The sequence below is a fragment of the Chelonia mydas genome, chromosome 4 (assembly GCF_015237465.2).
Source record: "Chelonia mydas isolate rCheMyd1 chromosome 4, rCheMyd1.pri.v2, whole genome shotgun sequence".
NCBI classification, from domain to species: Eukaryota; Metazoa; Chordata; order Testudines; family Cheloniidae; genus Chelonia; species Chelonia mydas.
In genome coordinates, this window is record NC_057852.1 from 3,595,774 (window position 1) to 3,612,852 (window position 17,079).

General features: G+C 47.5%; 1 protein-coding gene across 6 annotated transcripts; it reads left to right on the top strand.

The window, feature by feature from the left end:
- The first annotated feature begins 1,179 nt into the window (after nt 1-1,179).
- PPP1R3B (protein phosphatase 1 regulatory subunit 3B) lies at nt 1,180-15,582 on the top strand. Of its 6 annotated transcripts, XM_043545328.1 has the most exons (4): nt 2,281-2,416; nt 4,156-4,394; nt 5,095-5,176; nt 11,652-15,582. In XM_043545328.1, the coding sequence occupies exon 4, from the start codon at nt 11,683-11,685 to the stop codon at nt 12,538-12,540; it is 858 nt and encodes a 285-aa protein (XP_043401263.1). In that variant the 5' UTR covers nt 2,281-2,416; nt 4,156-4,394; nt 5,095-5,176; nt 11,652-11,682; the 3' UTR covers nt 12,541-15,582. The 6 variants fall into 6 exon arrangements, with proteins under 6 accessions (XP_043401262.1, XP_037752451.1, XP_043401263.1 ...); XM_037896524.2 differs by lacking the exon at nt 5,095-5,176; XM_043545327.1 differs by lacking the exons at nt 2,281-2,416; nt 4,156-4,394; nt 5,095-5,176 and adding an exon at nt 1,180-1,385.
- The last annotated feature ends 1,497 nt before the right edge of the window (nt 15,583-17,079 follow it).

Below are 17,079 nucleotides of genomic sequence, written 5' to 3' on the forward strand. Positions count from 1 at the left end.
TCATCATCCCAGACTTGCATGACGAGGTGATCCCACCACTCAGTGCTTGTTTTCTGAGCCCAAAATTGGCGTTCCACTGCGGTGAGCATGTCTGTGAATGCCACAAGCAATCTCGTGTCGTAAGCGTTATGCGAGTCGACATCATCATTGGACTCCTCACTGTCAGATTGTAGCTTAAGGAGTAACTCGACTGCCATTTGTGACATGCTGGCAAGACCCATCAGCATACTCCTCAGCAGTTAGGGCTCTATTCCCACAGACCTAAAGGGAAGACAGAACGCGCAGTACAAAAAACGTTGCAAGATGGCGCCAAATGTGAACGGAAGCACAGGGATTGCTGGGATGCGAAGCGATGCATCGTGCAGCGTTGGGACAGGACCCAGAATGCCCCACCCCCTTCCCACAAGCCACAGCGCCAGAATGGGAAGAGGTGCCTTGTGGGACAGCTGCCCATAATGCACTGCTCCCAATACTGCTGCAAGTGCGGCAAATGTGGCCACGCCAGTGCGCTTGCAGCTGACCGTGTGAACACACTGCAGCGCTTTCCCTACTGCGCTCTCCGAGGGCTGGTTTAACGCCCAGCGCTCCACATCTGCAAGTGTTGCCATGCCCGAAGACACAGCAGTGGCGTTGTCGTAGGTGGTTTTGCCTGAAGTTAATTGACTGCTAAAAACTTATCTGGGAGGGTAAAGGAAATATGTGTGTCCCGGAAGAAACGTTTGGGGAGTGTCCAAAGTAGTATTTAGAAATGTGTTAACTACCTTGAATTAATTACTAAACAATTAACTCAAGGCTCAACAAATAGCCCCAAGTGTAGACATTTCCCAAGGCTGTGGTCCTACATCTCCAGAGCAAACCTGCATGTCAAAGCACGTTTCAGAGTAACAGCCCTGTTAGTCTGTATTCGCAAAAAGAAAAGGAGGACTTGTGGCACCTTAGAGACTAACAAATTTATTTGAGCATAAGCTTTGGTGAGCTACAGCTCACTTCTTCGGATGCATGCAGTGAAAAAAGCACGTTTGACTCTACTACTCTTTCTAATGCAGCTCTGTAAAGTGCTTGCTTAATTGCTCGTTTATATCCCCCTCATTTAGTTAAGATTATCTTTTTATTGAGTGCAAATGTTGTAGGAAAGAAAGAGTAGCTCTCCTGCCCTGTGTTCACAGCAGGCTTGGAAAGCGGGGTTTCCCCTCCCCATCTCCGCACTACACAATTCCTATTTTGGAGAAGCTCAGCCGGAATTAGCGTTTGATCGATCAGATAACAAAGGGCAAAGGGAGGAAGCGAACTAAGCCTGCCACGTTCATTGACAAAGGTGAAAGGGAAGGCCCCGAAGCCAAGCGCTGGGAGGCAGAGGCCAGATGCGTGGGGACCGCCGGGATGAGGTGGGCTGGCACTGGCAGGTGACTGCGCTGCAGGGGAATAATACCGAGTTAGGCGGCCACGCGGGCCTGTCTGTCCTTCTCCCGGGAGTTTTGGGCTTCGTCCCCCATGGTTCCCTTGGGCTGGCCCTGCCCCCTCGGTTATCCCACTTCGCCCAGCCCTCGTGGGGGCGTCTGCCCCCGCTCCAAGCCCTGGCTGTGGGAGGGGGCCCACGCCCGGGGGATCGCTCCGCTTCTCTGGGCAACGGGGGTGCCTGCGCAAGGGAGGGGCTGCCCGCCCCGGCCCTTTGGCTGGGGGGCTGTGTCTGGGGGAGGGGCTGCCCCCCTCGACCCCTTGGAGGGGGGGCTGCGTCTGGGGAAGGGCCTGCCCCCCTCGACCCCTTGGGGGGGCTGCGTCTGGGGGAGGGGCTGCCTCCCTCGACCCCTTGGCGGGGGGGCTGCGTCTGGAGGAGGGGCTGCCCCCCTCGGCCCCTTGGGGGGGCTGCGTCTGGGGGAGGGGCTGCCCCCCTCGACCCCTTGGCGGGGGGGCTGCGTCTGGAGGAGGGGCTGCCCCCCTCGGCCCCTTGGCGGCGGGGGCTGTGTCTGGGGGAGGGGCTGCCCCCCTCGGCCCCTTGGCGGGGGGGGGCTGTGTCTGGGGGAGGGGCTGCCCCCTTTGGCGGGGGGGGGCTGTGTCTGGGGACGGGCTGTTCCACTCCCGGCGCAGCGGGGGTCTGGCGTCTCGGGGCTGCTCCGCAGAGCACCGGCAGGGGTATGCTCACGAGCTAGAGTGTAGCGGGTCACGCGGAAACTCCGCTCCCATTGGCTGGCGGGTCGGGCCCGGAGCGCTCCGATTGGCTGGCGCGTCGGGTTGGGCGCGCTCCCATTGGCTGCAGTGGGGATGGTCTGGCCCGGCCGGAGCTCCGGGCTGAGCACCCCGACGTGGTTGCGCCCCGCCCCCCTTGAGCCTTGTTCGGCAGCCTCGGCCCGCTGCCGCCGCCGGAGCCGGAGCCGGAGCCGGGCTGCGCGCGCCCCGCCGGACCCATGCGCCGCGCCAGGTACTAGCCCGCGGGCCGGCCCCGCCCTGTACGGGGAGCTGCGGGAGGCTTCACGGGGGACGCGGCGCCCGCTCCGGCCCGGGGCGGCGTCCCAGCCCTGCCGGGCGCTGCTGGCGGCGGGGGGCCGCCGGGCTCCCCCCGGGGCCGGGCGCGTGTGTCACGGGGCTGGCTGCCGGGGGGCCCCCCGGGCACCGGGCGAGCCCGGCAAAGCCCGAGCCTGGCCCCGGGTCCCTCAACCCGGCAGCGACAGGAGAGCTCGGGCCTCCCGAGCCTGGGTCCCGCGAGCCGCCCCGCCCCAGCGGCGGCCCGGGACCCCCCGCTGCCTGCCGCACCCGCCGCAGCCTCCGCGGGGCCGCCCCGCGCTCGCTCGGCAGAGCCCGAGCTCCGTGGCGCGGGGGGAGCCTCGCAGACCCGCTCCCGAGGGGGGCGCTCGCTTGGGCTTGTGCTGTGGCGACCCGTGAGTAACTTGCCCCTCAGCTAGTGTCGAGGCTTGGGAGCAAGACGGTTTTTCTTTTCAAGGTGTGGGGCAGCCTTGGGTCCCAGCAATGGCAATTTCTGAATTATCGGCTCGTGGCCTGAAGTGTGGGGACAGGTTATTCCGCCAGATTCACCCCCACAGTAGCAGAGGGGTTTTAGGGAAGGTGATGCAACCCCCGGATTCCACAGACTTAGAGAACTGAAGACATGCAGAGCAGGAAGGGGCCCTGAGAGGTCATTTCGTCCAGCCCCCTGTGCTGGGGCAGGGCCCACTTACACCTTCCCAGACAGATGTTGACTTCTTTGATTCCCTTTTGATTTGGGTTCAGATCTAACTGTGGAAATTAGACTCGTGTCAGCTGTTTGATCTAGCAGTAGGTGTCCATTTGATCTGCCTGTAGCTTTTTATATTAATGACAGCTAACAGAACATTGGGCATCATTAAGAAAGGGATAGATAATAAGACATAAAATATCATGTTGTGTCTATATAAATCCATGATACGTCCACATCTTGAATACTGCATACAGATGTGGTTGCCCCATCTCAAAAAAGATATATTGGAATTGGAAAAGGCACAGAAAAGGGCAACAAAAATGATATTATGGAACAGCTTCCATATGAGGAGAGATTAAGACTGGGACTTTTCAGCTTGGAAAAGAAATGACTAAGGGGAATATGATAAAGGTCTATAAAATCATGACTGGTGTGGAGAAACTAAATAAGGAAGTGTTATTTACTCATTCTCATAACACAAGAACTAGGGGTCACCAAATGAAATTAATAGGCAAAAGATTTAAAACAAAAGGAAGTATTTCATCACACAACGCACAGTCAACCTGTGGAACCGGTTACCAGAGGATATTGTGAAGCCCAAGATTGTAAGAGGGTTCAAAAAAGAACTAGATAAATTAATGGAGGATAGGTCCATCAATGGCTGTTAGCCAGGATGGGCAGAGATGGTGTTCCTAGCCTCTGTTTGCCAGAAGCTGGGAATGGGCGACAGGGGACGGATCACTTGATGATACCCTGTTCTGTTCATTCCCCCTGGGGCACCTGGCATTGGCCACTGTTGGAAGACAGGATACTGGGCTAGATAGACCTTTGGTCTGACCCAGTCTGGCTGTATGTTCTATTGTTGCCTCTCCTGTAGGATCTTAAGGGATTCACTTTGTGGGCTGCTCCTTCTGAGGTATCTGAAAGCGTATTGGATTGCAACTGGTGTCTTTGTGGGATTTCACCTTGTTCCTGTTCTTGTGTAGAGTCACTGTTGATAGGGAGAAGTATTCCAGATGGCATGGATGATCTATGGTGTTTCATCTGTGGCTGGCCAGGAGATGTGCAGTCATTACTCGCTAGTGCAGACCTCCCAGTGATCTGACGCTTTGGTTACCTTCAAGCTTCGCTGCTGTGATAAAGTCCTGAGTAGGAGTAGTCCTCAAGCCCACGGGAAGACTTCTGGTCTTCTAGAACACACCTGTCCCTCTCCACCTCATTGCAGGTAGGCATGCATGAACATAACATCCAGAGTCACTGCTCTGGGTTTCTGCTCACTTGCAGGTGGTGACAACCTTTAAAAACCTTGAATGGCCTTGCATTCTTATGTGAGGGCCTTCATTAGAATAGGTAAAGTGGATGAGAAGTACTTGCAATCACAACCTAAGGCTTACGGCAGAGCAACTGCATTGGTACAGCTGTGTCGCTCTAAGGTTTCTAGTGTAGACATGGCCTAAATTTCAATAACTCTGTAATTTGAGTCCAATCTTTTGAAAATCAATGCCTGTAAAGTCTCTGGGTGAAGTTCACCAACCTGTAGGCCACAAGCTGAGACGCCATTTATGTTGTCTAGGATTTGATTTACTGTTTTTGTTGGTGTTGGTTCTTAACAACCTGTAACTGAAGCACCTCTCTTCCGGGGTGATAAGTGCTGTCAGGGTATGTCTACGCTGCCCATGTTGCAGCATGGTCCCGGCGGTGCTGTCGTGGGCAGTGTAGTCACACTTTATCGCTGGGGGTGAGCTCTCCCGGCGATAAAAAATAACCACCCCGAACAAGGGGTGGTAGCTTTATCGCTGGGAGCGTGACTCTTCAGCACTAGAACTGTTGTCGCTCAGGGGGGTGTTTTTTACACCCCTGTAATGTTTTACTGCTGAAAGTGGCAGTGTAGACATAGCCTCAGTAGTAAATTCCCTCCCTCATAGAAGCGGTGTCCCCACAGTCATTCTTCGAACTTTGAGACTCTAACCTGCATGTTGCCTCTGTTCAAACTGGCTTCTCCTGGACACTTCAGTAAAAGTTTTTCCAAAAAGCTCTGCAGGACTTCTTGGCAGAGAAGCCAAAGTGGTGGGAGTGAACAGTGTGTGGGTTCTCTGGTGCCTAGGAGCAAAGAGTGCTTAGTGCATTGTCTGCATGGTCCCCTCCACTGAAGCAGTGGAAGCTTGACGTTTTCTGGCAGCAGTGTTGACATTGGGGACACACCCTGCCTATCCCCTTGTTACAGTGCTTCCTTACTTGCAGATATATAAGGAGTGTGTGTGGTGGCTTCAGATTACTCTGATCCCTCTTCTGGGAGCTTAGTTCTTGCTATGCATCAGTTGTTCATTGATAGTGATAGGATTTTTAGCCTTGTTGGCTATTTAGTCTCTGTCAGGATGTGCTTGGAGCTCACAATTGTGATCCTCATTTTACTGGCTTCATGTTATGCTGTTCCTAGAATGGCATTCAGTCCATTGCCAGCTGTCGTACTGTTTTCCGATTTCTTGTGAGGAGGGGCATGTGTTGCACCACTGCTCTCCTATATGTCATTGACTAACAACACAATAGGGCCAGACTCCCAGAAGACCTCTGTTCCCATTTAGACACCTAAATAATGGCTGGATTTTCCAAAGTCATTTATTTGTATTTATGTTGCTGTGGTCCCTGGAGATCTCTGAGATCAGGGCCCCATTATGCTGGGCACTGTACATAGACGTAGCAAGAGACAGTTCCTGCCCTATAAGAGCTTACAATCTAAATGGGCCCTTTCAATAAATGAAGAGATGTTGGAGCAAGTGAAGGATTTGTGGCTAACTCTAGTTTCTGTACTAGTTACATCTAGGAGAGAGGTGCTGTAGGTCCCAAGCCCTTGAGGAGGGATTTCAGAACTTCTGTTCTCCTCTTGTTCCAGGCTCTCTGGTAGTTCCAGCTGCCCAAGAGAGGCCTAGACAGTCTTTCCCTTTCCTGAGAGGATGAGAAGAGAAGGTATTGGAACTTCTCAAGAGACCATACGTATGCATCAACTGTACGTAGGCAAGGCCTTGAAGCTACGGATGCTTTGCTGGCAAAATGGTATTGGCAGAGCCTCCTACTGTAGGTGCACCTCCCTGAACGACATCAGCTAAGCTGACACAAGCACTCCTCTGTCAGCATAGCTGCATCTACACAAGGGCTTTTGTCAGCATAACTGGCTGTGTGGTTTTGTTTGGTTGGGTTTTTTTTTCCACACCCCTGACCAACATAGATATGCCACCAAAACTTTGTCAGATATACCTGGCCCAAATGAAGACAGCTGATTACCAAGTGGTACTAGCATAATACTTCCTCACTTAGAACAAACTGCCTCCTCTTCTGGACCTAACAGGCAGCATACAACATACCTGTAAAACTGTCTTCAACTTGTTTGTTGTCAGTATTCTTTCAAGATGCTTGCTAATGTTTGTTGTATTAGTCTGCTGCAGACAGCTAGCAGAGAAAGCATGGGTTAACAAACCTTATTTTTGGATATGTACCAATATAATCAAAGGCTGCTGACAAACATGGATTTAAACAGTTTCGTTCCCATGTTTGCTTATGCTCCATAGAAGCTGGGGTGGGAGAAAGGGCATCAGTATTTGCTCGGAGGAGAGGGTGAAACTGGCAGGGTAATACAGTTTTGAAGTCTTTGGGGTGGTATTGAAAACTGGGCAAATGAGCTTCAAACTTTCTTTAAAAGAATGAAGATATCAAGTTGTCAGTGTCCCTTTAAACACACTTTCTCTGCATTCTTATAGCTGAACACTTCCTGTGTTTTCCAGAGCTGAGTTTGTGGGCTTCTTTCCAGTAACAGCTATTCACTGAATCACTTTTAAAGATCTAAATGTTTTAAAACCTGAGACAGTTCATTAACCTTACTGTAAGTCTCTGACTAAAATGAAAAGCTTCCCCATTCCTTTTAGGGTGGTTCAACAGAGTCCCACCCAGCATTCCTGGACTTTGAAGTAAGTGCCCCAAGGTCGATCCAGAGCAAAAGTTCACATCTGAGTTATAAAATTGTAACTGAAAATTGCAGTCAGTTCAGTAGATCTGGCCTTGTGACTTTAATGGCCTAAATAGGATGCATCGTGAGAGGTTTGACTTCTAAACACCCTTAGGTTGAATGTCCCAAAATAGCTTTATGATAGAGTACCTTTTTATTAAATAACACAATATATCCTTCCTTATCCAGATATTGCCAGGGACACTGAGGCTGCAATTATTAGTTTCTTCAAATCATAGAAGATCAGGCTTGGAAGGGACCTCAGGAGGTCATCTAGTCCAACCCCCTGCTCAAAGCAGGACCAATCCCCAACTAAATCATCCCAGCCAAGGCTTTGTCAAGCCAGGCCTTAAAAACCTCTAAGGATGGAGACTCCACCACCTCCCTAGGTTTAACTGTAATGAGACATGACCCTGTAATGTTTCTGAGAGTGGTCGAGGTAACAGGCAGTTGTGAATATTTGAGGCTGTGTTGTTTTGCAGGATGAAATAGCATATACAAACAGTAGCTTCCTGTGTGTGAGTAGAAGCTTTACAAGACCATGTACAGCAGAGCAGAGAATGCACACATGGATTTAATGCTGTTCTGTGAGGCTTGGGACACTTTAGTTCAGGGGTGGGCAAACTTTTTGGCCCAAGACCCACATCTGCGTATGGAAATTGTATGGCGGGTCATACATGCTCATGAAATTGGGGGTTGGGGTGCGGAGGGGGGTGAGGGCTCCAGCTGGGGGTGTGGACTCTGGGGTAGGGCTGAGGATGAGGGGTTTGGGGGTGCAGGAGGGTACTCCAGGCTGGGACCGAGGGGTTTGGAAGGCAGCAGGTGGGTCAGGGCTGGGGTAGGGGGTTGGGGCGCAGGAGGGGGTCAGGGATGCAGGCTCCGGGTGGCTCTTACCTCAAGCAGCTCCTGGAAGCAGCAGCATGTCCCCGCTCCAGCGCCACAATTCCTGGCCAATGGGAACTGCGGGGGCAGCGTGCGGAGCCCCCCTGGCTGCCCCTATGCATAGGAGCCAGAGTGGGGACATGCCGCTGTTTCCAGGAGCCATGCAGAGCCATGGCACGTGTGGAGCGGGGCAAGCCCCGGACCCTGCTCCCCGGTGGGAGCACAGGAGCGGGGCAAGCCCCCGACCCTGCTCCCCGGCGGGAGCTCGAGGGCCGGATTAAAATATCTGAAGGGCTGGATTCAGCCCCTGGGCCATAGTTTGCCCACCCCTGTTTTAGTTGGATTTGAGCTGTGTCAGGCTGTGATGAGGAAGCAGAGGAGGAGCTTGTTGCTTTAGTGCACTTTTGCCCTCAGGTCTTGACACACATTCTGAATAAACAGAAGTCCTTGTTGAATGCAACTTACAGATGAAATATTTTGTTGCTGTTCTGAAGAAGGGTTGATGTGTAGACAGCTTTCTGTAAGGAGCTTGGTTCTTGGCCTGAGTATTGTAGTTGTAAGGTACTACGGTTCTCAATAGGTGTTGGCAGCCTTGATCTCTCATTTAGCCCTGGTTCTCTTTAGCCACCTGCTGTTGTGATGCTGCGGTCTCATTTAGAGATTTTCATTTGGGAATGACAGGAGATGAGTCATTGAAAGATTTTTTTTTATTTTATTTTTTTTAAAGGAAAAGTTCTTCATTTTAAATCACGTTAAATAAAATCAATGGGCTATATCGTGCTCCTGTATTCTTGTATTCTTCAGGGGTTGGAGAACAATCAGTTCATCCCTGGCAAGTCGGACTCTTGCCCATGCATGTGTCATTCGAATCTAGGCAGTAGGCTGTCAGTGTACGATTGTTTCTAGTTCTGATGTTTGCGGGGAAGATCCTTTGAGTGTGAACAACATAATGATGCAGACCCAGCTCCCCTGCTACCATCTTTGCGCAGTTAGGTGGGGGAAGGAAGGTGGCTGCTGCTGTTTTGTAGTAGGTGGGGGCTACCCTCCCAAATGCCCTGTATCGGGAGACGTGGGCAGGAGGGGGAATGACACAGCCTGGAAGAGGGGGCTGTTGATGGTACCCAGCCTCCCCAGTAGAGAATTTTGTGCATGCTGAGACGCTGCCTCCCCCCACCACCAACACTGCTTTGCTACCCAAGCAGAGGGCTCCTGCTGTCCAGGCAGAGGATTGTGGGAGAGGAAGGGCTCTAGTGGATGGTGGCAGGTGGGGCCTTTTACCCTGGATGGAAATTCCTGCTGTAATGGTAGGGGGCCCTACATGTTGGAAGGGTCGCTCTCTGGAGGCCTAGCAGGAGACACCCCCACCCCGAATGCTTTCTGCTGGTGGGGTGGTGTCAACAGGCCCTTGGTATTGAGTGGTGGACAAGAGGCCTGCAGGCACTGGTTTTCAGGCTGGTTGGGGCTTCCTTGGGTTCCTCATGCCCAGTTCTGGACCAGGAAGGGGTCTTCTCTGGAAGGAAGAAGACCTTAGTGCACCTGCTTTGCTGCAGAAGGCTGTGTGGGACCAGCATCAATTGCCTTCCTGAATGGGGTGCTGCCTAGCACCTGGTGTGGGAGCTGAGAAGGCAACTCCCTGGATTGTGGGAGTTGGCATTAATTTGGGGCTTGAAGTTCAGTCAGTGTGGCCACTGAGCCAGATACTGGTGAGCACACAAACAGCAGAAGACTCCGCAAGAGCGGGATGTGGCTTGGGTGGGGGTGGCTCTTGGCACCAGTGGGGTTCTTTTGGTGGTGGGGGGGTGTTATAGCATGTTTAGCTTGCTAAAGGTCCCTTTGGTTTTAATTGAACGTAATTCCTGTTACCATTAAGTGCACGTATCCTGTGGAGCTGCACGTACCCTGCTGTGTCTGCTAGCCTTTTCTGGGGACGGGTCTAGAATACTCCCATGCTACGCTGCTCAGTCCCCTGTCGAAATGTCACTGCTCATCTCTGTGACCATTTAAAATGAGTATTTATACATATCTATTTATCCATTATTTCCTGAATCACCATGGCTATAAAGTACTATTGGATGGGGCAGGAAAGCTTGAGCAGCATCTGTTTAGTGTCGGTAGCCCATGAGATAATAGTATCAGACCCTAGCATCACATTCATTTTACCATTTTCCAGTGACTCGAGCAGTTAGAGCTGGATCTGCTGAGTATCATGTTGTGTAAGGCATTCATCTCTAACACCAATGCTCATGAGAAAATTGGCTGCTCAGAATCATGCCAGAAGAGTCTGAGGAGGGAAGCATATTGAAATAACTTGAGGAGTTGTCATAAGAAATGACAATTTGGTGTCATCCCCCAAACTTCAAAAATCAAGTTATCATGAAGTCTAGTGTCTGTTGTGCTGTGGTTCTGGTCCCCCCGCCCCCGCAGAGGTCATGTCAGCTCCATACTGCTACTGCTGATGAAATATGCGGTTCCTGTTTGTATGTTTAAAGGAAGCTACAGCTACGCAGTGAAGTGGAAAAAATATCAGACTCTCCTGGTGAGGAAACCACAGCAGAAATATAATATTTAATTGTATTTAAGTTTGTGAAACTACTGAAATTTTACATTAACTTCCAATGTTCGTTTAACCATAATACAGCAAAACCATTGGGGTGGGGATAAAGCACTATACTTAGGTTTAGTATTTTGAAACCTGTCATAACTAGAAACACCATGACAGAGTAGAAGAAATATTCCTTGGGCCAGTAATCCTTTTCAGTCATGGTACCACAAGAAGGATGTGGAAAAATTGGAAAGCGTCTAGCGAAGGGCGACCAAAATGATTAGGGGGCTGGGGCACATGACTTAGGAGGAGAGGCTGAGGGAACTGGGATTATTTAGTCTGCAGAAGAGAAGAATGAGGGGGGATTTGATAGCTGCTTTCAGTTACCTGAAAGGGGGTTCCAAAGAGGATGGATTTAGACTGTTCTCAGTGGTAGCAGATGACAGAACAAGGAGTAATGGTCTCAAGTTGCAGTGCGGGAGGTTTAGGTTGGATATTAGGAGACGCTGTTTCACTAGTAGGGTGGTGAAGCACTGGAATGCGTTACCTAGGGAGGTGGTGGAATCTCCTTCCTTAGAGGTTTTTAAGGTCAAGCTTGACAAAGCCCTGGCTGGGGTGATTTAGTTGGGGATTGGTCCTGCTTTGAGCAGGGTGGTCGACTAGATGACCTCTTGAGGTCCCTTCCAACCCTGATATTCTATGATTCCTACAGCCTAGATTTATTTAAAGATGGTTGATCTCTGCACAGTATTTAACAAACAAAATGGTTTATGCATCTAGAATGGAGGAAATGCAATATAAAAACCAGTTTACTCTTATTCTCTGTATGCTTTGCTTTTAACACTTGTCATTGATGATATTATGTTGTTGCAGGGGGATGAGGGGGCAAGGTGTGCTCCAGGAAAAAAACTCTTCAGCAGCTGACTGTATATAGCAGTAACTGGAGCTCAAAGAGAGCTCATGTCACAGAATAATAAAGTTTACTTGTTGCTTGCTTATGCTCCGTTTCAGGTCCTATAATTATGTGATGAAAACTCACCTTTTCGCCCTCTTTCTTTCAGAATTCTGGACTACTTTGCTCCCACCCCAGCAATGGCTGTGGACATAGCCATGCAGCTGTATCTGTGTTCTCCACCCTTGAGAAGAGAGAGATTTGCTTGTAAAATAGCTCCAAAACCAAACAAACCATTACGTCCCTGCATTCAGAACAGCAAGGCTGAGTTCAGTGAACCTGGAGAGGCAGCAACATCTCTCCAGGGAAATAGGGTGAAAAAGAGAGTTTCTTTTGCCGATAGCAGAGGCTTGGCTCTGACAATGGTTAAAGTGTTTTCAGAGTTTGATGACCCATTAGATATTCCATTCAACATCACAGAGTTAATAGACAATATTGTGGGTCTGACGACGGTAGAGAGGGACAACTTTGTCTTGGATTTCGTACAGCCTTCTGCAGACTACTTGGACTTCAGAAATCGCCTTCAGACGGATTTTGTCTGCCTAGAAAACTGCGTGCTAAAGGATAAAGCTATTGTGGGCACAGTGAAGGTTAAGAATCTTGCTTTTGAGAAGACTGTGAGAATAAGGATGACATTTGACACTTGGAAAAGCTTCACAGACTATCCGTGCCAATATGTCAAGGACACTTACGCAGGTTCAGACAAGGACACATTTTCCTTTGATATCTGCTTGCCAGAGAGAATTCAGTCCCATGAAAGAATCGAGTTTGCAGTCAATTACGAGTGTGATGGGAAAGTGTATTGGGACAGCAACAGAGGCCTGAATTACAGGATCATACAGTCTGAACTGAAATCTGCTCGGGAAGTCTCGCAGCCTCAGGCTGGACCTGATTTTGGCATTGCCTTTGATCAATTTGGAAGTCCGAGGTGCTCCTATGGCTTGTTTCCTGAGTGGCCTAGCTACTCAGGGTATGAAAAGCTAGGGCCTTACTACTAAGAGAGGAACTGAGTCTTGATTCATTAACTATTGCTGTGCCTGTTGCAAGCTTGGGAATTGGCCTGAACGTGAAGTTTGCCAAAGGGCTGGGTAAATGACACTTTACATGGCAATGCAAAGCTCCATTGGGGTAGAGCAAGATGACTGTAATGTTCAGTGATCGCAAGTGGTTTTAATACCAGCTAAACAAGTGTCTTTCGCATCATGATAGTTACCCCCCAGATTCAACACTTGGAATCAGTTTGACAGAATGGGAGACCTCACTAGAGTTTCTGCCCAGTGCTGCTAGTCCTTTTCTGTATAATGCTGCTAATCTCCTCCAGTTAAACACTTACTACTTCAGTGATTGCATTGTTCACTTAGATATGTACTAGTGTCCTGGGTTGCACATTAGGGTTGTGACAGGCTTGAGTATCTTAAAGAGGGAGGCTTTTTTAACTATGCTCTACCATTTCTGTAGAACTATGCAAGTTGGCTTTGCCAGAAGACTATTTGACAGGTAATTTATACATGACAGAAGATATTAAAGCTAAACTAGCCTGCTTATGGCAAGAGGGGGATGTGAATGGCCCTTTCTCTCTGACCTTGTTACTGTGCTGGAGCCTTTCAGTTAGAGATGGAGAAGATTCTAGAAATGACACAATAACCATGACTAGAAGCTTTGCCTCATGCCATATTAGGAGAGATCTGCATTTATGGGAAGATACTGGTATGCTTAGTCACCAGTTCATCTGTAAGATATTTTTATTTAAATATAACTTGTGTAGTAAATTCATAGCAATTGCCCATGTTGAGGAGTTGAATTTTTTTTTCCTTTAGAACTGTGTAGTATCCTTGTAGCTTTGGGGTTAAATCCTTTGACTCATCAAGTATTTTAAAAAACATTTTTAATGGAGGGGAAGAGCTCTTTGGCTGCAATTGTTAATATGCCCAGAAGGTCTTCCAGCCCCCCTGGAACTACTTGGGAAGTAACACTGAGGATTTTTTCTTTTTAACTTTTAATCTTGCAGATGCTGAAAGATCACCGTTCTGTTCTCAGTACGTGTCTCTATTAACTGCCTTACTGTGCCTGGGAAGTGCAGCAGCTTCTACTTGCAGTGCTAATGTAAAATGAGCTTTCATTCTGTGAGGAAACCGGGTGCCAAAGGGTTCGTGCATGAGTCTGCATGGACAGTCAGTACATTGCATGTTTGTGAATTTGTTTATTTCTGTAGCGGGTTTGAAACTTGATAAACAGACCTCGCTGCTGCTGCTTGTCATGTCCTATGAAGACAGTTTATTTGGGAGACTAACTTTTTAGTGCGGTGTGAGTGCCTTGTACAATATCACGGCAGTGGCTTGAACTACAAAGGTTTCTGAAATGTGACTGCTAGCTTTTGGAAAGTTCTGAAAGTTTGTATTAATCCAAGTCAACTGTTTTGTCTAAAATTTGTCTCACTAGAATGGATGTGTCGCTTTTTGTTCACAGTTTTCATGCTAGAATGGGTTCACTTAGATTGGTAGAACACCAGACTTGCACTGTAATTACATATTGAGCTGTCACAGCTGTATCTTGTATTGACATTATAGAAGCTATCACAATTTTAACCTCGTAAGTGCACACATTGGCCTTCAGTGCTATTTCCATACAAAATGTAGTTCTGCCCAAGAAAACGGATCTCGCAAGGGCATGAGATGCCATCATTGCTCTTGTTGAAAAGGGAGATCTGTTGCTTTAGAGGGGAGAGTACCATGGCTTGTTTTGGAGGTGAGGTGAATTGCAAAGGACAGTCATTTTAGGTACTTCCAGAGAGAAAGGAGCTAAATTACTCACTTCAGTCATTAAGTCAATGTCTTGCTATTCGAGCAGAATAACTTATTTCATATACTTCAATGGAATAATTCAAATGGGGTTTAATATTTCCAGATATTCTATTTTTCTAGAACACAAACTTTATATATTTTGGCACATACCCAGTATTTGTGTTTAGGAGGGCATGGGAAGAAGCAAATGGCTATGCTATTCTCAAAAATTAAAAAATTGCTTTTAAAAACATCACTTCTTTAATTCTGGAGACCACAGTACAAAACACTTCTACGCTGTCCTATAATTTTAGGAGATGATGTACTCAACCTTCTATTAGACATGATTGAGTAAGAACAATGAGCTTACAGAAAGAATGCATAGCTTTCTGATCTTTGCATCAATGTATTGGGCTGTGGAAAGCATTATTGTACTCGGTCATTAATTTCAGGCATTAAATTGACACTGTGTGTATGTAAACATGGGTTGCACAGGCTTCATTCGCTAATTTGAAAAGTCTGTTTCCTGAATTTCTGTTTGATACGTTAAATAGTGTCCTCCATAAAGTTGTCTTTAGGAAAGACTTATCCAAGTTTGGTTTAAAATCATTCTTTGATTTCCAAAGGCCAGCTGTGAATGAGTCAGGGGTTTAGCATTATTAGGATTTAAAGGTATGGTTGTTTTTAGCTAACATGTTCTAAAAATCTAGTGTACAGCTACAACTTTTAGCTAACCTATTCTAGCACAGCTTTGGATCCTAACCATGACTCCCTAAAATGCAACAGTGATGTGTTCTGTAGTGCCATGGGTAGTGGTGTGCTTTTATTTCTTCCTCTGGTGGTACAATGAAGGGGCCATGCTTACCAGCCAATGGAAGCAATGTGTACTGCAGTGGATGGGAAAAAGCTCTGGAAGTTGTGACATACGATTTGACACTGTGTAAACATTGTGCTGGGAACTGACTCTTTGACCAATGATGATTCTAAAAAATAAAAAAGGTAACTTTTTGGGAGCTTTCCTCTTTACACTTTTCTTTCGCCAATGTGAATGTAGAAGTGAGGCATTGCTGTCCTTGTTTTATGCCTGGAAGTGCCTTGTTAAGCTGTTTTTTGCATGTTTGTGTCTTTTAAAATGTTTTTGTACACAAAGTTCAAGGTGAAAAATGCACTTTATAATCACAAATGAATGGATTATTCTCTTTTAAAAGAACAATGGTTTGTTTTTATCTGAAAGTGAAAATAAAAGTAGAGCGGAAGGTGCCTGGTTGTTATCTTTGTATTGTTGCCAGGAGACAGAACTTTATCTTAACCACAGGGTATGAGGATGGGAACACCTGCAAATCAGTCAAGCCTCTTTGGAGGGAGAGGGCAATACACATCAACATCTGACTTAACCACTTACCATGGGAAGGAATTGCCTTTTCCTTCGACCTTGGATTTAGAAATGTTACTCATAGAACTTTTTTCCTAGTGGAGCTGTTGACTTTGAGGGCTCAATCTGTCTTCTCTTCTGCTTCAGTTGTATAATATGCCAAGTGCACTAGAAATACTAGCTATTCTCAGGAAGTATTTGTCATTCGGGGAAGAATAAAGGATTGATTATTCTTATCCCTAACTTTTCACCAGCTATATTGAGCCTTTTGGAGACTATAGTACTTCTCATTGGGGCTCAATGTACGAAGAAAACTCTATCTAGAGCACTGAATTTATAATTTTAATCTAATAAATGGCAATTAACTACTGCTTGACTTATTTTACAATTAAAGTTGCACATGCAAACTTCATGCTATCATGAGTTGTAATATTTATCTTGCAAAGTGACTGCAGTCCTACGCATACCATATTAACTCCTTTTTTCCCTCTGAAACCAGAAATTTACTGAGCATTAAAGTGGGCATTGGGAAGGTTTCTTCTTAATAATGCTAAGCTTTTCAGACTTTTCCAGCACTTCAAATATCTACATGTTGTACTCTCCTGAGTCATACTGAGGTCTCCTCCAGGTTCCTAGGATGTGGAAGTGAAAAATTCAAAAGTGAATGCTGGCTATCTGAATTATTCCGACAGTGGATGCTCCTTATCCATGCTGAAGGCTAAAATTTAGAGTTAAGGAAAATAACCAGATCAGAAAACCAAACTCTGGGCTGATGGCTTCATCTGAGCATAATACTGGCTAGTCCTTCGGGAGTCTCTCAGTTGGGGGGAGGTATTAAATCAGGGGAAAGCTACTTGCTCTCATTTCAACCAGATTTCCTTGATTTATGGTATAAATACACAACTGATCACAGTATTGAGAAGTCCCAAGTTTCAGCAAAATGAAAGGCAGCGCAAGGAGGTTAAAGTTTTGTGCAAGTAACACTAAAATACCCTCACTTGATTGAGTCTTTCAGCAGGTTGGGCCTGGCTCCCTTGTACGCCCATCGTAAGGCCCCTTGGCACGACCCAAGGTTGGCGTAAAGGCCTCAGATCTCCCCTAAGAGAACAATCCAATGCTAATCAGATTCTGTTGAGTTCACTTCAAAGATACTGTAACTTTCTCGTATTAACTTGCAGAACAAAACTGAGTTGTAATAAAAGCACTGCCAAAAACATTAGCTACTTTTCTGAAGGATATTGACACTAACATAAGCTCTTGAGCTGCACAACTTCCAGAGCGAGAAAGGAAATTTGCTATATAATAAGCTGGTAATTAAAGCCAGCTCATGCACTGTGAAACCACCAACAGAGCCTGCTCTTGGAGATTATCCCATGAGGTTGTAA